Genomic DNA, 23,917 nt, shown 5'->3' on the forward strand with positions numbered 1-23,917 from the left:
GAATGCTGGGGGGAGGCTGGCTGCTTTTTTTTGTCTTTTAAAGACAAAATACATACTCATTTCTTGGGGAAGTGTGTGGGGGTGTCTATTGTTTCCTTTTCCAAAAGTATCTCTTGGGTATCTTATGCTTAAAAATATTTGTAAGGGTTCTTTAGAGACAGAGGAGATGTCTTTACTGAAAAATCACATTTCAAATCTTGTACTCAAAGATCAGATCACAGTGTACCGGGTGGCAAATAAAGCATTCCTCATATTTCTTTATCATTTTTAAAATCTTTCTGTAAAAGATTTTCCGAGACAGTCTGTGTGAATGAGATATGGTGTGCTTTTTTTTTAAACACTTCAGTTTATTTAATGCTTTAAGCACTGGTTTGCAGGACCGAGCCTATAATGTGAAAGAGATGAAAATATCTTAGCACAGATTAGAGTACATTCTCCCCATGTAATATATTCTTTTCAGCACATCACCAGAGAGGATTTTATAGCACAGATATTTCTCAAAGTGACGGAACTGTGAAAGTATCCGCCTTTGGTACGTGTTTACCTTGGAATAGTCTCTGAAGTGGCTTCTTTCTCAGCACAAATGGATTTCCCCACAGAGACAAAATTTCCCTGCCGTGCAGATAGAAAACTTTCTAAAGGAAGCTTCCTACACAACACAAAAAAATTTAAAAATAAAAAGGAAGGGGGACAGGGAGGGAATACACTTGGCCCCTATTGCTTTTCACGTCGTCTCCGTGATGAATGCTCCCAGATACTGCAGCCTGTGAGCCAGCCACCCAGGCAGACCCCACTTAAAGCAGCGCCAGTAAGGGAGGACAGCAAGGAGTTTGGGCTAATCTCTGAGGGCATTTACATACCTCTTAACTCTGTTTATGATGGCAAAACATTCCCATGAGAGGAACTTCAAAAATCTTGGAGCGAGAATGAAACGGAGTGGATGCTGGCTTTAGCTGGCCAGTTACTCTTAACTTTCAGTGGGACTTAAACCCCTGCTTAGGGGGCTCTTCCAAAAAATTTCAGCCCTGGACATTACAGTAACACTAACAAATAGCTTCATGAAAAAATTCTATAAGCACGATTGCCATTAACTGTCTTCCTTGCGGAAAGATGAAGGAAGAGGCCAAACAAATGTAGTAAGGATGGTAAGCAAGCCTTTCCCAAAGTGAGATAGTGGCTCTCATCCCGGGCCAAGGACTAAAGGGGGATGATACAGGAGAAGTCCACATATTCAACCTGCATTGTGGGTGCACCGCAAATTCCCCTTGCAAGGTCATCTGTCTGCTACCTTCCACGATGCAGGAAGAGTTGCTTAAAATGAAAAAAAAAAATTAAAAAAGATATTAAGGTAAAAAACTCATAGCAAATAAGTGACAAAATGCTCAAAGCAGATATTTAATAAGAGAAGAGGGATACAAAGGGGAACAATACAGGCTTTGTCGGGGCACACAAGAAGAGCTGAAAGATCTAGAAAAACTGGTGTTAAATGATGGCTTCCCACAAATATTCACCTCAAAATAATTAGCAAGGAAAAATCAATAGGCGAATCTGGAAATCTTTCCAAAACAAGAATCCGCATTACTAAATGTCTTCTCCTTTACTCCCTGTAAGACTCACTGTGTTTCTTTTCCATGAGCTCTACCCGAGTGTTGCCAACATGGCATGTGTGTTTTCTTCACATGGCAGGGGAGGGCAAATGGGCACCAAGTTCCCCATGAAAGGCACAGAGGAGCGGAAAGTTGGCTGACTGCCACGGCGGGTTATTTCTGATGCCACAAAATGTGCTGCAATCACGGGGTTTGTCAATACAGGGGGAGTCGTAGGAATCATTTCAGAGAGGAATGTACCTTGTCAGTGCACGCTTTAATTGCTTTCCATTGTAATTTCTGTCCAGTAATCATGGTAGAGTTGCGGAATTAATGTACGGAATTTCTACCTGGCCAAGAACCCAAGGACGCTGAATAGCAGCAGCGCCTGGATAATCTGGCAGTATTTGTGTCCATTTCTGTGAGCCGTCAGGACTCCCAGCACAGAGACAAACCCCTCCTGGAGGGGTTCCAACCCAAACGCCAGACATCAGATGCCTTCCTTGAAAGTAGAAGCCCTACTCCAGCAAGGCCTCCAGTATCTGACCGGCCCCCAGATAACTGTACTGACCCACAGGCTCTCAAAAAACCAAAGTTTTCAGCTGAAAAGCCGAATTGAGCTGCGTTGGCAGCAAATCAATCCATACCAAGGCCCTCCAGCAGTGGGCTTTGGCCTGAGTTCCATCAGATTTGCCAGAACCAAACAGGTTTCCCCCAAATGTGAACTGTTCAGCTCTTTCCACTGGGGGAAAAAAAATAGTTCCATTGGTAAATTTCTCACCATTATTTCTGTGCTTGTATTGCAACAGATTGTAGCCAGAATTCTGAGTAGGTTGTGGTCTCTCCCCCAAACAGCTGCAGTCTAGCTGGAGAAAAGATGCAGGAAAAGGGGGAATTCTGAAATGAAAGAGGTCATGAAGTTGGAAGGAGGAAGAGTGAGGATCAGGAAAAGATCACGACATGTAGAGGAAACGGCAACAATTGACGGTCCCAAATATTCTGATGTGTCCCACTCAGCTGTAACCAGAGTCTTTCCCCCAAAGGAATGGATGGACTGGTAAATTGGATGTGATTTTTTGGGCCTCTCTATGGAAACGGATGTAAGGAATGACACAGATAAGCGCAGGAAAAGTGGGAAGCTGATTGCTTTTAGGAGAAGCGGGAAAACTGGGTGGGCACATACATTGCTGATAGCTGGGGCAGGAGACGGGGAGCTGAGGGTGAAGGAAAGAAGAGGCACAGGAACAGCGTATGATACCTTGTAAAGTTATTTTCATGCTGTCTTGCTCAGGTGCCCTGACTTGCAGGAAAAAATGGTTTCCACAAGAGCAGGACTGTCTCGGATACTGTCAGTTCTTGTCTCTTCCACTGAGTTTGCCCAGAAAAGCTATGGTTTTGCCTGATTTTCTGGGTAGCTCTTTCCCCATTCTCAGTCCACGACTCTGCTCTTGAGCAATGCCCACCATGGAAAGTGGTGCACCACTGGGGGGGGTGAACAAATCTACGGAGCCCCCTTCCACGCCGGGTTCGCTTTGCTTTGTGGTTTCCCAGCCTGCACCAACCCCTGCTCGAACCCTGCACAAAACCCCCTGATTTTCAACCAGCGGGTCCTGCCCTTTTCCCCCGCCACATGCCATTTTCCGCGCCGCCACCGGCCCCGCTCCCGCTCTCCCGCTACACCGGCTCCGCGGACCCGCGGCTCGGCCCGGGGCGCCCCCTCCCTCCCCATTGCCGCCAGGGGGCGCTGCCGCCCCGCCCCGCCCCGCCCCGCGCCCAGCCAATGCCTGGCACCGCCCACGCTGGGCGTGGCTGCCCCGCCCCGCCCCGCCCGGCCGCGCCGGCCCGCCGGCTCCGCGCCGAGCCCACTCGCCGGCCGCCGCCGAGCATGAGCCCCGCCGCGCCTCGGCCGCGGGCATGACAGCGGGGCCGCCCCCCGAGCTCCGCGCGGAGCCAGGCGAGTACCGCGGACCTTCCTCCCGGCGTCGCGCTGCGGGGAGGGGGTGTCTGTTGCCGGCACCCCCGGGGGTTGCATTTCGGGGAAGGGGTGTCTGCTGCCGGACCCCCCGGGGGGTGCGTTTCGGGGAGGGGGGGTGTCTGCTGTCGGCCCCTCCCCGGGGGTTGCATTTCGGGGAGGGGATGTCTCCTGCTGCCGCCCCGGGGGGCGCGTTTCGGGGAGCGGGTGTCTGCTGCGGGACCCCCAGGAGGGTGCATTTCGGGGAGGGGGTGTTTCTTTGTAGCCTTCCCCAGAGCTACCTGCGTGTCGCGGGGTCTCCCGTGCCCTCCCTCCAGCCCCCCGCCCCCCCGAGGTGGCTGCGTGTCGGTGGCCGTGTCGGTGGAGCCGGGGAAGCCGGAGGGTCCGCGGAGGCGGATCCGGAGGCGCTGGACAAGCGCTGGGGAGAAGCGGCTGCCAGGCGCGGGGGGGGAAGCGAAGGTGTCTACGGTTTCCTCAGCCCGGGCTGCCCAAGGGAGGTGGGAGAGTTGGTGGTGGGCGTCTGCAGGTGTGTGTGGAGCTGGGGACCCGCTTGGCTTTGGGCTGGGTCAGAAGGGAAATAAGCTGAAAAATCTCTGCAGCACGGGGTTCTGAGAGCTTCTTTGCTTGAGGCGTATTCCCAGAGTCGCTTTTCCAGAGTGGTGGCAGAATCGCAGCGCTTTTGCATCCCAGTTTTATTCCAGGAGATCTGTCAAGTGCGCCTTACTTTGCGTTCGTGTCAGAACACAATGACAGGCAAAGAAGTCCTTCTGCTACTGTCTCGTATTTTTATATTTGCCAGGAGAAACCACAGTCTCCTCCGGAGCGAGCGATGCATGTGGCACTCGCTCCAGCGGAGGGGAAGAGATGGTCGGTCTGCCCTGAATGGCAGCTGCCCTGGGTGATTTTTTTAAATGCAACAGAACAAACAATAGAATATCATATTAGTCTGGGGTTAGCCTGAAATAATGGAAAATAAGAGGGAAAACTGTAAACGTTATTCAAAATGCCAGCTTGAAATTCTCAAACAAATCATCCAAAACAAACAGTAGCTGAGTGGAACTATTTTCTTTGCAGGGAGTTTCCACTGGAATAAATAGCAAGTTCTGTTAAAAAAAAAAAAAATTAAATAAATCTGCAACTAGTTGTAATACTTACAGTGCTTGCCAGGGGCTGGAGGGTGCCCACAACCAGAGAGATCCTTGTGAACCAGAGTGATGTTTTACTGCAGCTTTTGCTGCCAGTTCTTTAGAGACACTTGCAGTTTTTACCTGTGGGCCCTACCGAAGACAGAAGTGTCTGTTTTTCCCTTTACCTTCCCATCTTCTTCTACATTTAGAACATTCCTTAAGCTTTTTCCTAAACAGACCTCTGTCTTCTGATGCCTTTGTGTAACCCAGACAAAGCGTTGCTGTGATGTGTCAACTCTACATCACCTGCAGAGACGGAAAATGAGGGCCTTTAACATCATGTTCTTTGCCTCAGCATCACAGCTGGTTGCAAGCTTGCACAACCGGAGCAGTAGGGCCATGGAGACCTGCTCCTGCAGGAGCATGGAGCTCCTCCATGGATTGTGTTCCCTGGGATGCAGAGGGCACTGCCAGGCACTGAACCTCAGCCTTGCCAGTGATTTCTTCAAGGACCTGGTTGTCAGTTTGTCCAGGATGACTTTAAGCTAATTAGGCCACTGGTACTTGATGGGATATGTATAAATGGCAGCGTTCCTGGTCATGGGACGGCTGCCCAATGATTTGCTGAGACCTGGCACAGCTCGTGCCCAGCTGCAGGGAAGTTCCTGGGTGTGTTTCCTGGGTCCCTGGGCTGGTGCTCTCCAGGGCACACCTAAAGAGAAGTAAAGCATTTAGTTTGTGACCCAGAAAGTAAGTTGTCAGGAGGCTGTTTTGATATGCATAGACCTTTTAAAGCTTCCCCCCAAGGTTTGGAACTACACAGTTTTCTCGAAGATCTCACTGCCCGTACAGGCAGTTAGCTTGATTGGGAAGCCTATTTGTTTAACGCCCTCTAGTGATGTTTTAAAAATTAACATAGATTCCTTTCAAGAGGAAAAGAAATATTGAAGTCTACTGGTTTAAAAAGATTTACATTTTCTGAGAGTCAGCTGCTTTAGGGAATCCCTGTCAAACACAATACCCCACTTTGGATGGGTGCGTAACCTAATTTTGGATAGGTGTCTCTAGTCATGGAGACATAATGATAGTCTCTGCCTCCCCTGGAGATTCTCGGTGGTGCTCAGGGAAGGTCTTTCCATCAACAGCACTGGACACGGTTCCGTTCTTGTGACTTGTCTTTAAGTGCTGCTGCACTTTAAGTTTTGGCTGAACCCACATGTAGATCGCTTAATGTGGCTCTGGTCTAGGTGAGCTTGGCATTCATGGAAGGGACCATTTATGCTTCTTGGTGCTTCACCTTTGTTTGTTATAATTCAGCTAGGCTGGCCCCAGAAATGGGAATTGTGTGGCCTTGTCTTTGCAGAGGAGATAGCTCCAGGGGCTAGAACTCTTTTAGATTGTAACCAGGGGATGCGACTCGAGCATCTGTGTCGTCAGACTGGTTTTACTTCATAGGTATGGGAGATGTTGAGGAATGTACCATTGATATGGTTTCTCTTAATTAACCTTGAAGATGTAGTGGATGTTTGTTCTTCATGACTAGCCGTGGGGGATCTCTGATCCTTTCCTGCTTGTCATATGGAAGACTCTGATTTGTGGCTCTGATGCAGATGTGGATCCTTTCCTGGTCCCTCGTGGACAGCATTACACCAGCACACCGTACTCTACCTTCCTGCCTGCCACAGGCTCACCACCCTCTGCTGTTTCACCTTCTGTCATGCCAGCACCCTCACTAAAACCCCCAGACTCCTGCATTTGCTCTGTTCACCTTCATCCACGTATTACTCACTCCTCCGCCCTTGCCAGGGCCACTGTCACAGTGAGTAGCCCCCCAGCAGATCCAAATACATGTTATTTCCGAAAAAGCCTACAGCAGCGCTCAGCCACTCCTGCTGTTTGTCCTGTGTCCCGCTTACAGCTGTGTACGGTCACACCTGTGTCGGACTGCACCCACCTCAAACGAACCCCCCCAGCAGCCCCTGGAGCACCAGCAGCACATCGCCCCTTTGGCAGCGCTGCTCGGGAGGCAAGCCCTGTCCTCTGGCTGGAAGCTGACGTGCAGAGGTCACCCAGAGGTGGTACTAAAGTATGGTCCCCATCTGAGCTGCATGGCTGGTCTCTCAGCTAAGGCAGGAGATCTGCCTTGCCAGCTCCCCACCTCTCCGTGTGCTTCTGCTTAGGGACCTGGCATCTCCTCAGGGTATTCTCTTTGGTCTGTGAAAGTCTCATCGACGTGAGTATTTGTGCCTAGTAGAACGAATAGCAAGTCTGCTTAACAGCACCTTCTCCGTTTCAGCCAGAGGTTGAGACTGTGGCAGTCACTGTGATTTTTAAAAAAAAAAAAAAAAAAACCCAACCAAAAAACAATAAACCCCCCTTCTGTTCGTCTTCCACTTCTCCACACTTCCTCCTGAGGGATCTCGGAGCTGTGGGAAAAAGGACTGGTGCGGGGACGTGCGCGCAGGGGATCAGCCCCTCTTTTCTTGTCCCCACGGCGCTGCCCTCCTCGTGTTCCCCTGAGAGCAAATGGCAGGACAGATAAGGACATGGAAGTTTCCAAAACCTGGCACCCATAGTTAGCCCCTCTGAAAACAGGGCGGGTGGGGTCCAGCTTGTGGCATGTGAGAGAGAAACTGAAGCAAAACAGGATGTTTTTGTCATTTAAAACTTATTTGTCAGAATTGAAAGGCAAGGCTTGGTTTGGTTTGGTTTTGAAGTTGTCTGCTCTGTTTATTGGGAAATTCAGCAGGGAACGAGCTTTACGCGTGCGTGCGTGTGCAGATGTGTGTGCGCACGTGTGCTTGGGTAGGGAGAGCAAACGAAGAGGCTGGTATTCAGCCTCAGGACAATTTTCTACCTGAAAATTAATATAACCAATAGGGACCAAGTAACTAATGGAAAATATAAATTCCATCTATGTAGCTCTTCTGTGAATCTTGCTGGACAATTGCTTTCTGCTCTGAACACCTCGAAATTGGAAAGATTCTATCAAATTATGAAGTATTTATCAAAGACCCACCAAAAAGCTCATGACTGGAGGTACTAGTTTACACATCAACCTGTGTTAAACCCAAGTAATGGGAAATGAGGTATAAGGGACAGATCTGGGATTGTCTGTACCCCATAATGTGTCCTATATTTGGCCTGGTTTCAGCTGATGCAGTTTCCACACTAGTTCCTGTAGAGGTTAAGGCAAAAGTTAAAAAGAAATACCGGGAGAAATGAAGGCGGGGAATAATATATGAATCAGAATAAGTGTCTTTAAATAGAATGCTTCTCGGAGTTTTCCACTGCCTATCCCTTCAGGCTGTGCCAGAAATAGAGGCAGAGAGAGGGACATCTCCGAAAAGCCCCGCGGCCGCCTGCTGTCCCCGCTGCCGTTGGGGCCTGGGTGCTTCCAGGAGAAGGTGGGACCTCTGTGGCGCAGTGCCTCCTTTCTGCCCCTCTGTCCTACAGGGCAAAAACGCCTCCCTGAGCCCAGCCTGTGCCCTTGCATGGGATATGAAGAATCATTATGCTGTCTAGCCTTTGTCTGATTCATTGGAGATGCTGTACCCACTCCTAACAGTGGAACAGGTTGCCCGGAGAGGTGGTGGAGGCCCCATCCCTGGAGCCATTCAAGGCCAGGCTGGATGAGGCTCTGAGCAACCTGATCTAGTCGAAGATGTCCCTGCTCCCTGCAGGGGGGTTGGCCTAGATGGCCTTTAAAGGTCCCTTCCAACCCAACACATTCTATGGTTCTATAAATCCCAGCCTCTGCAAAGCTCTAGCATTTTATCATTGACTTCAGAGGAACAAGACATTTTCTGCCGTAATCATTTCTTCTCCTTGGCTCATCTATGAGTTTCTGCAGTAGCTTGCAGCAGTTGCTCCTATAGAGTAATTATAACAGCCTCGTGTAAGGAACTTAATGTGAATAGTTTGATTCCACTGCTTATCTTTTTCCGCCTCTTGTGCCATCAAACAACTGGGACCTGTTCTCTAAGGCCACGTGACTCGAGTTGCATTGGTTCATAGCAAGAGCTTTTTTGCTATAAGAATGTGCATATGTTAGCCTCACTTGGCAAACTATCCCCTGGCCTCCAGGTTATTTGATCTCTGAGCTTTTCATCCTCCTTGATTAGCTTCTCTCCTTCCCTTTCTCAGTCCACCGGCAGCTCTTCAGGCCGTGTTTTCAGGCCCCTCCTTCACACCTCCTTTTTCGCGTGGGCTCAGCTCACATAATGCCGCTCCCGCCCGCCTTTCCGTTCTTCCCCTTTGCCCAGCTGCTCAGCCATGTCTCTCTCTTGGCCTCTATCACTGTCCAACCCGTAATGTCTTCCTGCAAAACTCCAAAAACTGGCAAAAAAAGTACAATTGTTTAAGCCAAAGTCTACTTTTATTTGCCCAGGTCGTGTAACTTTAGACTTTCAGCCCCACTGAAATTCATGATGTTTGGATCCTCATTTGAGGCTGGGACGCCTATTTTTCATTTCTGTCGAGTGCAAAATTCTGTGGGATTAAATCCTACAATTTAGCACCAACCTATTGTGAGTTTTGAGGAGGAGTTTGACAGTGAATGTTACTAATAAGTTCGTTACCCGTCCTGATGCTGATGGGCAGATGAGTAAGCAACAGAAAGAGGAAAATGCCTTTCATGGTGTGTGTGCTGGCAGAGGTGCTGCTGATTAACCCATTTTTCAGCCAGGCAGCTCTGAGAATGCCGTTTAACAACCCCAACTCTGTATAATGCCAACAGGATGCTTATAAGGCATGAAGGGATTAATCTTCAGCTCTAATGAAATCCAGATGCGCAGGGCTGCCTCTTTTCAAGGTCTTTTCCATGGCCAAGCTGCAAATAAAATGATTTAATCATGGTGAACAGATGAGAAACACCAGACTTGCAACATGCACTGGGTACTTAAACTCATGGACGCCAAAGGCTGTTGGCAGTTACCTGGTGGAGAGGATGGGGACACCCACTGACCCCCTGCCTGCAACAGCGTCATTCGTAAGGTGGGAACGTGGCATCTCTCTTGGGGAGCACAATTCATGCACGTGTTCGCATTAGGGCTGGGGGAAGATGGCGTGGAAACAAGCTTGCTTCTATCCCTTGGAGGAAGCCAAGGCAGGTATAAGGGTGGTGAGTGGGGCTATGAAGATGATGAGGGGACTGGAACATCTCTCTTATGAAGAAAGGCTGAGGGACTTGGGACTTTTCAGTCTGGAAAAAAGACGGCTGAGGGGGGACCTTATCAATGCTTATAAATACTGAAAGGGTGGGTGTCAGGAGGATGGGGCCAGGCTCTTTTCAGTGGTGCCCAGTGGCAGGACAAGAGGTAACAGGCACAAACTGGAACATAGGAAGTTCCACCTAAACTTGAGCAGGAACTTCTTTCCCCTGAGGGTGGCAGAGCCCTGGCCCAGGCTGCCCAGAGAGGTGGTGGAGTCTCTGTCTCTGGAGACATTCCAAACCCGCCTGGAGGCGTTCCTGTGCCACCTGCTCTGGGTGACCCTGCTGTGGCCGGGGGTTGGACTAGATGGTCTCCAGAGGTCCCTTTCAACCCCTGCCGTTCTGTGATTCTGTGAGTGCCTGGTTGGTCTCTGTCAGGGGTGTGCTGGTGATGGACCACTAGCGACGTGGCAGCTTGCACTGGATGCGTGTCCAGGGAGAGGTGAGGATTCGTACCACAGCATTCAAGTGGAGATGCGCTGTCTGCTCCATGGACCTGAAGCCTCATAAATTGTAGTTTACACTTTCTCTTCCTTGTGCAGTTTAGATCTTCCTATATCACACGTGGAGCATAGGTACTGTGCATTTCACGCACTGGTAGTTAATCCGGGCCCTAGCAGGGGCTGGACCAGGTTACTCAAGCTCAGAGGCCCTGCTTTGGAAAGGCTGAAGTAATCCTGTAGCTGGGCAAACCCAGCTGTCTATGAGTTTTTAATTTTTAATATGGCAGGAGGAGGAGTTTTGAACCAAGAGAGGGGAAGAGAAAGGGGTTATTTTAAAGACATGAAGGAATGTGTTACATTTTTCTGTTCCTCAGGTTTGGCTGCTTTGCAAGTTTTTTCACTTTGCCAAAGCTCAATTCAGTGAACTATTTATTTGCATTTTTAAAGAGCAAGCATGATTCTTAATTTACTTTGGCCTCAGTGATGAATTCTTACACTGTGGAACCTAGCAAGTTCTCTTCCAGTGTTACATATACATCCAACTTTACAACAGAAACTTCCACCCCCAAGTACCAGCTTGAATTAAATGGTTTAAAGGGCTTTATAAAAGTGGGCCCCCACTGATTTCCCACATGAGTCTTATCAATAGTCACCCTATAACTGTTTGATGGTACACTCAGAATCAGAGCATGACGCAGCTTGATCCTAGAGACCATATATGTGCGCAGAGCTGTGTAGATTTTCTTTAGAGCTAGAGTACTGTGGCCAGAATTCCTTGTGAGAGATTCCTGGGGTAGCTTTCAGCATTGGTTCAAAGGAAGAAAAGGATAAGGAAAGAGTCCAGCTGTAAAGTTCTATCAAAACATATAGGGAGAATCTGTTGCAGTGGGTTTTCACCACGGGAATAAGCATTGCAGGAAAATCCCAACAGCCGTTTCGTCTAATCCATTGTCAGCGAATATTTCAAATTTACTCAGCCCTGGACATCAGAATTGCAATCAGAATTGGAACCAAAATGTTGGGACCTCCAAGAAAAGGTGAAGAACTTTTACGAAACAAGGTTTTTCTTTTCTCACCGCTTTTGGCCTCCTGTGCTTGTGCTAGAAGGGTAAGTGTTTCCTCTAGCTGTTCGTTTCTCGCCAGGCCAGAAGCATGAAGTACAGAAGTATTTCTAAAAGGACATCAGTATTTATTGATCTTTTCAGTTGCCATCGATTAGCTATTTGCTGTGCTGTGCTGGCTACAGAGAAGAGACTTGCATTTGTTTTACCCAAAGTTTTTCAAAGTCATACCAATGCAAAAAAGACTTTGTCTGAGTGCACCCTTCAGATGTTCAGAGCCTGGTCCTGTTGAAGGTGATGGCTAATAATCATCCTCACCGGCAGTAAGCATTTTTCTTGCAGTGGTTTTTTTTTTGTTGTTGTTGTCCCAGAATTCTTCACAGACACTCCTCTTCCTGCTGAACCTTCAGATTTGCAGAGAAAAGACCACCCATGGATGTTTTCAGCAGCAGTTGCCCATAACTTTCACAGATTCTGTCCACCAACACCGTATCAGTGGGCTGAGGCTTGGAAATAGCAGGATTTTTTTTTATTCTTTTGTTCATCAGTTTTCACCTCTCTGTGCAGTACAGGATGCCGCAGTGAGGAAGCACGGAGCTCCAGGTGGGCACCCAAATGTTTGCAGAGGCACAGCTGATGAACGGGGCCTGTGGCCTTGTCTTCCTGCTTAAAGCTTTTGGGCCCCTTTTTAGGTACCTGTCCTGCTGTTTGAGGGTTTGGACCCTGGGCGGTGCTGTATCATGGGACCAAACCCTTGTGCTCGTCCCCAGGCACGGATGTCCCTGGTGGAGGACAGTGACATGTGGGCAATGCTGTGTTCAGGAGCCAGAAACACAAACCCAAGCCTTGACAAATTCCAAGTGTCCTGATCTGGGGTCCAGCCCAGTGTCATTTAAGAACATGGACCATTCCATCAGCCGTTTAGAAAGACCCGCTTCAGTCAGGAAGACCTCTGGTGCTCCATGAGACAGCAGTCCCCTCCGTGTTTTGCAGGACATCCTCTCTCATTGCCATCCGCTGTCGGTGATGTCCCAGATTCCTGAGGAAGGCAGGCCCTGCAGGCACAAGTAATCCATGGGAGCAGGGAAAAAAGTGTGATGGAACAGATTAATGTGAGTCAAACTAATCCCCAGCCACCTCCGAGTGGAAAACCCGCTCAGCCCTTTGGCAGCCGAGGATTGTTTCTCCCAGTCCCCCTTATATGGGACGTTTTAAAATAAACCAGCAGGGCTCCATTTCTTGGAAGGAAAAGGAAATGTTTCAAAGTGTGTCCTTGCAAACTGATTTACTGCCATCAGGCTCCGCATATTTTAAGAAATGTTTGAGTTTGGTTGGAGCCGCGTTTTAGCAGTGAGGGAGAGGGAAGCAATTAGTGAAAAAACACGGGAAGATGAACTTGTGTAAAATGGCTCAGATAAATATTTACACCCGAGTTTCTTAGCTCTGAGTTCACATTTAAACCCTGCCCTGTATCTCTGAAGGGACTTGCATCCACAAATAAAATACTGGGCTGTGGCCACCCAACGCTATTTTACACTTCCTCCTCTGATTAACTAGGCTAATTATGGCTCTTAAGGAATTAGAAGGGCTAAAGTGGTGGCAGAAGAGTTATAGATTCTCCCTAGCGTTTGCAAGGAAATGTTAATGCTTTACCATATGCCTGTGCTGGCAAAATTCACCCCAAAGAGCTCATAAAACAGCTGCACATTTTTTCCTCCCTTCTGGGCCCTGAATTTTCTCAAAGTGGTGCGAAGTATTAAAATATAAATGGACAGACACACATGTCCTTACCTGACATGAAGGAATGTGGAAAAATGAGGCTGGATGGACTGGAAGAGGGTTACATTGGCCAGAGAATGGAACGGACTGTCGGAGTCTCAGGAGGTGTAGGGCAGTTAGTGTGGTGTTAATTGGGCTGCATGAGCAGTTAATACGGCTCTGTATTTGTGGGTTGAGTAATCCGTGTTGTGGAAAAGCTTCTTGTAGCCCCAGTGATGGCAAAGGGACCTGTTTCTTCGGGCAGGTACGTAATAGCAAATGTTTAGGTATCTGAAATTCCTGATGCTATTCCATGAGATTGGATCTGCTCTGATTCTGTCTGTTCACAGATGTTGTTGTTCCATGCTTTTGGATAAGCTCCCGGGGCAAGAATTGTGTCTTGTTTTCACAATGAAAATGTCACAATAATGACTCGGGGGGGGGGAATATACCTTATGATTTGAGGAATCATAGAGTGAGTTGGGTTGGAAGGGACCTTCAAAGGCCATCTAGTGCAACCCCCCTGCAGGGAGCAGGGACATCTTCAACTAGATCAGGTTGCTCAGAGCCTCATCCAGCCTGGCCTTGAATGTCTCCAGGGATGGGGCCTCCACCCCCTCTCTGGGCAACCTGGGCCAGTGTCTCACCACCCTCAGTGTAAAGAACTTCTTCCTGATGTCTGATCTAAACCTGCCCTGCTCTAGTTTAAAGCCATTGCCCCTCGTCCTATCGCTACATGCCCTTGCAAACAGCCCCTCCCCAGCTTTCTTATAGGCCCCCTTCAGGTACTGGAAGGGGCTATAAGGTCTCCCCGGAGCCTTCTCTTCCCCAAGGAGAAGGGCACCTAGCTTAGACGCTCTCAGAATGAAGACCTAACTTCCAAGCCTAGCTCTGCCACTACTTTTCTGCATTGCTGTGGGCATGTTACTTAGATCTTCATTCTGAGCCTCAGTTTCTCCATTTTCTGAGCAGTCACTTTGAAGCTGGGGTAGAGATGTATGGGATAAGAGTAAGGAAGGGCTTGTTTGAATGATGACTGTAACGTGTTTTAGAGACCATCAGCTGGAAAATGTCGTGGTTAAGCACAGTAGTTGTGTACAGGGAAAAGCAGAAAGTCATTTTGCTAAGGCCACCACTGTCTTGGAAACAGGCTGTGTCAGTCCTCTGGCAGCTAATCATGGTCATAGAGTCATAGAATGGTTCAGGTGGGAAGGGACCTTAAAGATCATCTAGATCCAAGCCCCTACCATGGGCAGGGACACCTCCCACTAGACCAGGTTGCTCAAAGCCCCGTCCAACCTGGCCTCCAGGGGTGGGGCATCCGCAACTTGTCTGGTCCTGACAGAGCTCCTCAGCTGAGGGGGAAGGTTTGGGTCTGCTGCCTTGCAGACCAAGGCAGAGGCTCCAGCTGGCCGGGTAATGACCCATTTAACGCAGTTCCACCTCAAACAGTTCCCTAGTGGTAAAGTTGCTACAGGAAACATTCCGATTTGCGCAGGAAAAGCAGCACGTTCAGCCCTCCAACCTGAGATTTCGTGTGCCTTCTGGCAAAGCCAGCCCCTGCAGTGCTTATACTCGTGGTCTTCTTATGCACTCCGACTTGGGGAAACTAAGCAAGGGACAGACGTGGGAGAAGCCTTAGGAAACCGGCTCCCCCTTCCTCTAGTCAGTGCTTTCAGGAATGTTTTCACCTCCTGAGCGTCTCTCTCCGTCTCCATCTGCAGGCTCACTTGCTGGGTTACATGCCTCACAGCACGTGGCACGGGCACTTGCCAGCGCGCCTGCTCACATCGGGCCTGTTTTCTAGAGTCAATAGGCACTCTGCACTTCTAGGGATTAAATTTTTAGGTATAGCTTGATTTCTGGATGTCTTCTAAAGACATTGAATGCTTGAACAACTCTGTTACTTAGCAGAGCTTTCAAACTAGTGCTCCACGAGGTTAGTTGTTCTTGTTACTCTAGTAGCAGAGACACAAGGCTCTTAACACTGAAATAATTCGTTGTATACGTATTTCATGCTACAATCCCAGCTCGATTCATTATGTTGCTATACAAGCAGTATATAAAACTTGTTCTGAGAGTTCAGTGACCTTGGCCTGGCTCTTTCCCTACATTACACGAGTGCAAAGCTACTGACTGTAGTGGGTCAACATTGGTTTACCTTAGCTGAGGATCTGGTTGTCTTTGCTGGACTCTGCTCAGTCCTAGCAGTACTCTGCAAGGTTTGTGACAGCCCCCGGTCCTCCCATCTCCCCTCCCCATCCATACGTGCCCCTGGAACCTTCCTCACTGCAAGTGTCGGAGCAGGGGTTTGCAGCCCACCACTCAAGGCCAGGTTCCCCTGGGAGTGTTGGTGGCATTACCTTGGTGCTGGGTGGCCAGGGCAGCGGGGAACGTAGGGGACGTCTCGGACTGGGGGTCCCACGGGAAGCAGCTGCTCCTCTCAGAAGCTGGTTCATACAGAGCAAGTTTTTTGGAGTGCCCGCTCCATTTTGCAGCCTTCTCCCTGTCAGGTCATGCTGGCCTGCCCACTTGGCAGTGTGCTGGAAGGAAGCTGGTTAACAATGCCTAGTCATGATCACCATCACGACAACACATCTCTACTATATATAGCATCTTTTCCTGGCTGGGAACTGGGCGAAGATGGAGAAACCAGCGCAGGAACCAAGTCACAGTCTAGGCTTTTGTCTTGGTCCTAGAACTCAAAACACCTTTTAAGGGACACTTGGAAGAGAACTGGAGAGGTTTTTATCTTATTCTGGGTGGCAAGCTGGGCAGGGAATCAAGGCTGAGAAGAAAACAAGTTGTATTCCAAGGAGCTGGTGGCATGATGAAGGAGGGAGTGTAGCTTTTCAAGCCGTTATCATCCAAGATCAGGCCGGCAGAGAGTGGCACAGCCCATCCGGATGAGGTGCAGGGCAGATGTAAGCTGTCCCCTTACAGGGCAGCCTCCCAGTAAGGTGACACTGGGTGCCCTGCAATGGATTTCCCCATCGGAATGACTGCAAGACAGCTTTTGGAGCCCCCACTAAAACTGCTCCTGGACGTGGGGGTCACGTTCCAGTTTGTACAGCTTCTTGAGTGGCAGACAAGGTCTGGGAGCAAAAAGAGAAGGAGACAGCAGCCATGCAAATGTGCTTTTCCCTAAACTCATTTTAGGGGTAAATCAGCATAAAATGGCCAGCCCAGTTATTTTCGGGTTGTAGAACCCAATGCCCGATTTCCTTCTATGCAGTGAACAATTTCCCCTTCTCTTTCTCTGTCTCTCTGTAACTGGGTTTTCTAAATAGAAATGCAACTGCGGTCTCACACAGGCGCTTTGTAAGCGCGTCCTGTGCTCACATAAACAAGAGACGTAACAGAGCAGGAGGCACAAGCGTCTCACATTATCTCATTAAGATCCTTCTGTCGGAATGCCGCCGCTAACATAAACTCTAATCATTGGATGGAAGAGCAGCAGCAGTTGTTTTCACATGGATGGATCCAAGCCCAAGCAATCCGTTAATTGTTTCTGTGCTCTTAACTGTATTCTTAAGTATTTTTTGAATGCTGCCTGAGAGCTAAATAACCATGTGCTACATTTATGCGGTATTTTTTGCTCTTTTTCAGTAGACCACTGAAAAATATGCCGTTAGTGGGTTCGGTTGATTGATAGCAGCGATCAGCTATGTGCTCTGACACAACATACCGATGCTGTGATGAGAGTATTTGTAGGAAGAGAGCATTTCACAAGATTCATCCAAGAATGAGAATAATATTGGTGGTATCGGCTCTGAACAATCTGTGATGCTATAAAATAATCTAAGATGTTGTGGCCCATGTTTTACTCCCTCTGACTGTGCCTTTAGCAATAGAGGCCTCCCTGAGTGATCTTATTGTCCCAAAGCGGGGTTGTTTGCCTGTTGTGCCTTTTACCTTTTAAAGCACGTCGTTCTGAATGTCAGCATGGAATTGACTCAAAGTCCACGTTTATAAAAATATGTAGTTTGGGGGTTTTTTTTGAAGAGTATATGATACGCTTCTACCATCACAGCTAGGAAATGGACTGTGTGTCTAGCGTGGGGTGAATGACACTGACAGCCAAATGTTCCGCATATAAGAGTAACAGAACCGGGCAGCGAGGAGCACTGGGAGAAGCGCATTTTCCTTGGAAGTGTGAGCTGGGTGCCGGCAGCCACAGTAGTGACATGTTGGTAGGGTCCCTCCATTCAGTAGCACGCAAAGAACTCATGGTGAAGCACCGGTATGCTGAGAATAGGGGCAGCCCTGAATTAACCCTCTCCCTATATTTGATCTTAATGCTTTGAACCCCCACCCCGGGTACGGGGAAACCAGGCCAGTGTCAGGTCTGAAGCGTGAAGTTGATCTCATTTCCATAGGATGGTTTGTAATAAAATGCAGCTTCAAACCTCTTTAAATCCTGCTTGTGATGGCAACAAAGTCGGTGCAGGGCCTTGTTAAACGACCATGTAGAAGGGATCAGAAGGGGAAATGCTCAAGTTCAATTCTTGAGCCAGACTTCTCCTTCACAACACATTAGACACTGATGGGTGAATGTCCCAGATCTGGAGTCATTTTTAGACGATGTCCATCTCTATCTAGCAAGGGACAACATTAATAAAATCAGGGCACAATTCTCCCCTCGTCAAAAGGCGATGGAGGCTATCATCCTTGCCTCAGCGCAGGGCGTATGGGGTGGCGACAGGCTAGTCGACTGAGCTTCCTTGCTGTGTGTTCCGTCCTCATGAAGGACACTTCCACTACGGACTGCAGGGCGGTATGGATGCACCAGCCTAGTTTTAAACGTGCTAGCTAGCCCCATTTCTTGGCAGAGGCTCTGCAGAGCTTCGTCCTGCTATTTCTACACTGCTACTGGTTTTCAGGCTGGCTTTTCCGTCTCTCTGTCAGTGACGATATACCGATGGCCAAAGCAGAGCTACCCAGGACCCTTCTTGTAGTGTATTTTTTTCTCTGGGAAAATGCAGATTAATTGAAAACAAACATTTTATCAAAACACACTGCTTTGGAAGAGCAAAATGAAGGGAGGGGGGCTCTGAAGGAACTCTTCCTGACGCACAGGATCTTAAAGCTTCCTGCCAGGCAAGTTTCCATTGGAAAATGCCCTCGATTCATGCCGGTTTATCCATCCAGCCCCATGGTCTGCCGCTTTGCAGCAGCCCTATCATATGGATTAACCCAGAAACTTGAAGTCCTGTAGATCTGTCACATCTCACTGTGCAGGTGGTCCTGCATCCAGGTGGCCCTGGCCTTGCAGGTGGCCAAGCCAACCAGCTCCTTGGCTGTGTTTGCCTCCCCGTTTGGTCTGGAAGCATCAGTGTCTCTGGTCCGTAACGTACAGTCTTTCATAGCCTTGGCAGCTCGTGAGTGACAGAGACGTGTTTCCCTGCTGCACGGCGCTGATGGATGGAGATGAGTCTGACCAGGCAGTGGCAGAGTGCACAAGTCTTGTCAACTTGCAGCAGATGCTAGGGTCAAAGAAAGCCCGTGGTGTTTTTGAAAACACAGTGTATTGATGGTTCTGAAGGAGAAAAATTGCACTATTAAAATTTTTATTTTAATTCCTGGATGTGAACTAAACCAAATAGCAGCATTCCAGTGCCACAGACACTGGAAGCTTTCACCAGCTATTGACAGAAGGAAAACCCACCCTGTTCTAAGCAGGTGTCGTTATTTTTCAGCTCCATCCCACCTTAACTATCTGAAGAATAACATTCAAGTGCAGAGGTCACTGGGGGGGGGAAAAACCCGCTCACGCTGGCCAGCTGAGCCGATAGTGTAGGCCATACATGGGTTTGGAATGAGGGGCATTAGACTCACAACCTCCCCTGTGCCAAGACATACACAGCTAAAATTGGCAGCTCGGAGATGAGTAATGCACAAACACGGTCCAGAGCGTTGCAAGTGTTCAAAGCACTTTCAGAGTATGTTGGATAAACGAGTATCTGTTTCCATGGCATCAAAACAGCAGAGAGCTTACGCCGGCCGGGTCCCTTTGGCGGTTCTCTGATTCCAGTGCCTGGTTAATGTGAGCAGAGCTGACTTCCAGCAAAAGCATTCCCTGGCTCTAACATGGAGGAGCCAAGTCCCCCCTTCATCCAAAAGCAACGCTCGTGGGGAAAGGCTGCCTGATGCTGCCGGGCCTGGGCAAGTGGCAGGCTGTGGACCACCAGCCGCCCCCTCCAGGCACTGCCAGCTCTGCCTAAGGGCAGCTGTTGGGAAGGTTGTGGCCACTCCAGAGAGCTCCTGTGTGAGCCAGAGGCCTTGTGGTGCCTCTGTGCCATGAGGTGCCTTGTGCTAATTTCTTCTGTGCCATGAGATGGGAGAGTTTTTTGCAAGAAAGCCATAAAACTGTAGACCTTAGAAACATGCAGGATTCAGAGCACATTTTACACGGCACTGGAAGAACATTCAAGATGTTAGAACACTCTGTCCTTGTGCAGCAGCCTCTTCAGGAAACATTATTTACACGGGCTAGCCCATACAATCCAAAATTCTTTAAAATGGGGTTGACAGCTAGGTTCCCCCAAGCAGGGAAGGATGACATGAGCAACTGCTTTACCTTGCATGGCTACTGAAACCAACGGCAGATCAATTTATTATTCCTCTATTAAATATGCAAATCAAGTAAGTTAACTGTGAAATTATGCCAATTAGTTGTGTCCCATTCCCTCAGTATGATGCCAGGCGTGTGATTTTGTAGCCATTATCTCAGTGATGTCCTGCCAAGGATAATTGACTGGCTAAGGTCAAAGGGACTTCGGCTGAGGGCTTGGAAGGCAATTTTCTGGTTTTTCTAGGGTCTATGTGGGATCAGGCAACTGGTGATCTCAGCATTTTATTTGGAGATAGCAAGTATGGCGAATACCTTGTGTCCTGTAGTCACAGCATTTCACTGGAAACCCAAAGTTCTGTCTTTTTGAGACTTCCACGGGTAGTACAGCGCCTGCTGGAAGTGGTGGTAGCGAACAGGTCCTCAGGCTCGTCTGGGGAAGTGCAACATGTGGGCAAAGATAAGGCTTCTTGGAAGGCATTGCTGCCACCATTCAGATACAATGTGAAACTATTCCTAATGGTCAGGAGAAGAAATCGATCAGTACTGACTCTCTAATATCTCCCTTGAAGTTTATTCTGAGTAAAATGTCCTCCTACACTACACTCACCTCATGTATGTTATTCATACTCCTTACCACGTTGTATCACAGAGGAGACTAGTTTTGGGGTGGCCAAAATGATTTACCTCCAGAAAGGTTATTATGTACTATAGGTTTCTGCAGCATAGAATCATAAAATGGTTCGCATTGGAAGGGACTTTGAAGATCATCCAGTTCCAACCCCTGCCCTGGGCAGGGACACCTCCCACCAGACCAGGTTGCTCCAAGCCCTGTCCAACCTGGCCTTGAACCCCTTCAGGGATGGGGCAGCCACAGCTTCTCTGGGCAACCTGGGCCAGGGGCTCACCACCCTCACAGCAAAGAATTTCTTCCTGAGATCTAATCTAAATCTCCCCTCTTTCAGTTTAAAACCATTCCCCCTTGTCTATTGCTACGGTCCCTCATAAAGAGTCCCTCCCCATCTCTCCTATAGGCCCCCTTTAGGTTCTGGCAGGGGCTCTAAGGTCTCCCCGGAGCCTTCTCTTCTCCAGGCTGAACCCCCCCAGCTCTCTCAGCCTGTCCTCACAGCAGAGGGGCTCCAGCCCTCTGAGCATCTTTGTGGCCCTCTGCTGGACCCGCTCCAACATGTCCATGTCCTTCTTGTGCTGAGGGTTCCAGAGCTGGCCACAGCACTGCAGGTGGGGTCTCAGGAGAGTGGAGTAGAAGGGCAGAATCCCCTCCCTCGCCCTGCTGCCCACGCTGCTTTTGATGCACACTAGAAGATGCTATCTATTAGAAGATACTATCGGGTTTTATTACAGTGCCGTTCAAGATGTTACTACAATGCCTCTGGCACAAGGACGCATCCGATGGCCCTGCGTGCCTGCGGTATTCATTTAAGTGACCTTTGCAGCTGACAGCCTGCCGGGGTTTTCCACCAGGCAACCGCACCCAGCCTTTCTTCCTGCCCTCAGATACTGCATGACTGATGCTTTGCTGTACTATGTTTTGTAGGAACATTTTATCCTATTAAGAAACCTCTGAAAGCCAGATGTTCCGTTTTAGCAGGGACTCTTTTTTTAAAACAAACTTTTTTGGAGCTGATGTTATTTTTATTTAGTTTTCTCTGTGAAACTTCCGAAGACAGATCTTTTCTGGGTAAGGTCATATTGGGGAATGAAGGAGAATTGCCGTCCATCTGTCACTGTCTACATATATACACGTACACAAGGAATCTACTTAGAGAGCACTACTGAGGTTGCAAAGCTGAATATTCATATTTTAGGAAATTGCTTTATTAACCTGTGCTTGCAGTCGCACTCCAACTTTGAGTTACATGATCCTACGTTGGTTTTTCACAAGGCTGTCTGTGCTTCGGAGGGCTCTGCTGGGCCTGATCAGGCAATGAATCGGGAGTCTATGTTGTAGAAAGCTCTTCCCCGTAGAATTCCCTGACCTTTTGTCACAGAAGCCAAAAGGTCTATTGGAAACAAAATGGGACATGAGGAGGAGTGCGCCTTGCCTGGCAGCTGGACTCCACGCCAGCCTCTGCCACAGATTTCCTTTCTGAAGTGTGGCGAATCACGTCCACCAACTTTTGAAGTGGTCACTGCTGCCCTGTTCTTAGTTTCTGGGATTCCTCTCAAATCCCTGGAGACAGACTTATAGCTGTGCTGAGCCCCTGTGGCTCCCGCGAGAGTGAGCAGGAGCAGAGCTTCAAACCAAACCCCTCAGCCAACCTTTCCGTCTGCTCCGAAAAATCGTGTCCAATGTGTTGAACACCAGGCACCCAAATTCACTGTAATCGCTTTGTTCTTGGCCTTTCCATCAGTGAAATGAGGACAATCCCTTCCTCTAACATCATAAGAATGTCACGTTAATGTGGCTATAAGGTACTGAGCTGTAACAGCATTGTGTACTCAGAGGTGGGTCTGATGAGCTCACGTGCAACGGATATTTCTGCATTCAGCACAGAGTTTGAAAAGTATATGGTTGATAAAAGGGACACGCTTTCTCCGTAGGACCTCTCCTCAACCAGCAATCCTGGTTTCTTTTATTCTTAGGATATTCCATATTTTCCTACATTCAGAAGTCAAAAGATCAACAATTCTCAGCATACTCTGAACTTCCCAGTACTTAAAGCTTTAGTACAGGCAAATGCTGAAATTAGAAATGAGCCGTGGGACAGATTTTCCCATGCTTAGTAAGCAAGAACCATTGATGTAAGGATTTCTCTCCTGGGCTAAAACGTGTCATCTTTCTCCAGCACAAAATTCATTTGGCAAATAGAAGCCAAGATATACATCTTCGCGTGTATATGTTGACTTGGGTGGTTATCATGTCTAACTCACAAGTCTCACCGTTACAGCCACATCATTTCTGTGTTATACGAGACTTGGTGGCTGCGGCTGTTAAAAAAGCTACAAGTGTCTTGAGGTTACGCTACCTGGAGAGGGGCCTGATAACAGTCTATTTGCTGAATCTGCAAATCACGAAAAATGAAGACAGAGAAAAATCTACTGAGTAACCTCATCCATTCCTTCAGCCCATAAAATGTGTCTCCCTTGCAGTATTATATCCTCTTCATAGCTTTGTCCAGTCCAGTTTTAAATTGGATTTCTATACCTTTCCTTAACAAACTATTCCATGGCACGCGTGTTAGGAAGTTTTTCCTGACCTTCAGCCTGTGGTTTTTGTTTCTCTGCTTAATTTCATGTCATTACTTTGAATTTTGGCTGTGAAAACTGGAAGCATTTCAAGTTAGGAAGGTTTTAAGTGTCCCACGTAAATGTGAGAGTTGACAAGTGCTTTAATGATAAGGAAGGGGGAGGGAGGTGTCTGAAAGCGCAGATCATGGCTCTCAGTGCTGAGGTTTCACGAGTGTTAACTAGATAAAAAGAGGAGTTGTTGTAGAGTGCAATGAGCAGATCTGCTTCCAAGGTGGCCAGACTAAACTGTAATGTCTTTTTGTCTTGCAGAAGATGAAGCCCATAGTCCAAAGAAGACGATCTACCCCTTCTGCCATCACTAAAGCTCTCGGCAAGTCAAAGTACCATTCCAGGTAGAGGAAATAATACCTTTCTGAGTCCTTTTTCCACCTTTCTGCCTATACAGATTGAAATCAAATGGGTTTTCAAATTCATTTAATGGTGTCGAGGGCAATTTGTTTGTAGACAGATATGGAAGAGTTTCTTTTTTACTGGAATGGCATCGTGCTCAGCAATAAAAGCTGAGGGAAAGGAGGAGGATGGGAGGACATTAACGTTATGGCATTTGTCTTCCCAAGTAACTGCTACATGCGCTGAGGCCCAGCTTCCCAGGCGGAGGCTGACATCTGCCCACCGATGGGAAGTAGTGCAGGAATTTTCCTCTTTTTTTCCCATCTTGTTTTCTCCCCCCGTCCTGCTGGGAGGGAACGAGAGCGCGGCTGGGTGGGGGTCTGGGAGCCAGCTCCGGTCAACCCACCAGGCAAGGCTAACTGGTTATTTTCAATGCAGATAATATTAGGTCTAGATATTTGATGCCTCTTACATCCAAGCAGAAATACACCCGGACAATATTGCCCAGGGAGATCGGTGTGGTCCCACCAGGAGGAAGCAGTGAGTCCCAGCTGACAGACACAAAGTCCAGGGGACTTTTTTCCTGA

General features: G+C 48.4%; 1 protein-coding gene across 1 annotated transcript in view; it reads left to right on the forward strand.

Moving 5' to 3' along the window:
• Positions 1 to 3,417: 3,417 nt before the first annotated feature.
• The window catches only part of LOC134520980 (rho GTPase-activating protein 20-like), a 38,971-nt gene continuing 18,471 nt past the window's right edge, over positions 3,418 to 23,917 (forward strand). Inside the window, exons 1-2 of the mRNA XM_063346949.1 lie at positions 3,418 to 3,540; positions 23,250 to 23,332. Coding sequence (XP_063203019.1) covers positions 23,253 to 23,332 — 80 coding nt within the window. The 5' untranslated portion in view covers positions 3,418 to 3,540; positions 23,250 to 23,252. The remainder of the gene's footprint in view (positions 3,541 to 23,249; positions 23,333 to 23,917) is intronic.

This window comes from Chroicocephalus ridibundus, chromosome 9, assembly GCF_963924245.1.
Source record: "Chroicocephalus ridibundus chromosome 9, bChrRid1.1, whole genome shotgun sequence".
Lineage (NCBI taxonomy): Eukaryota > Metazoa > Chordata > Aves > Charadriiformes > Laridae > Chroicocephalus > Chroicocephalus ridibundus.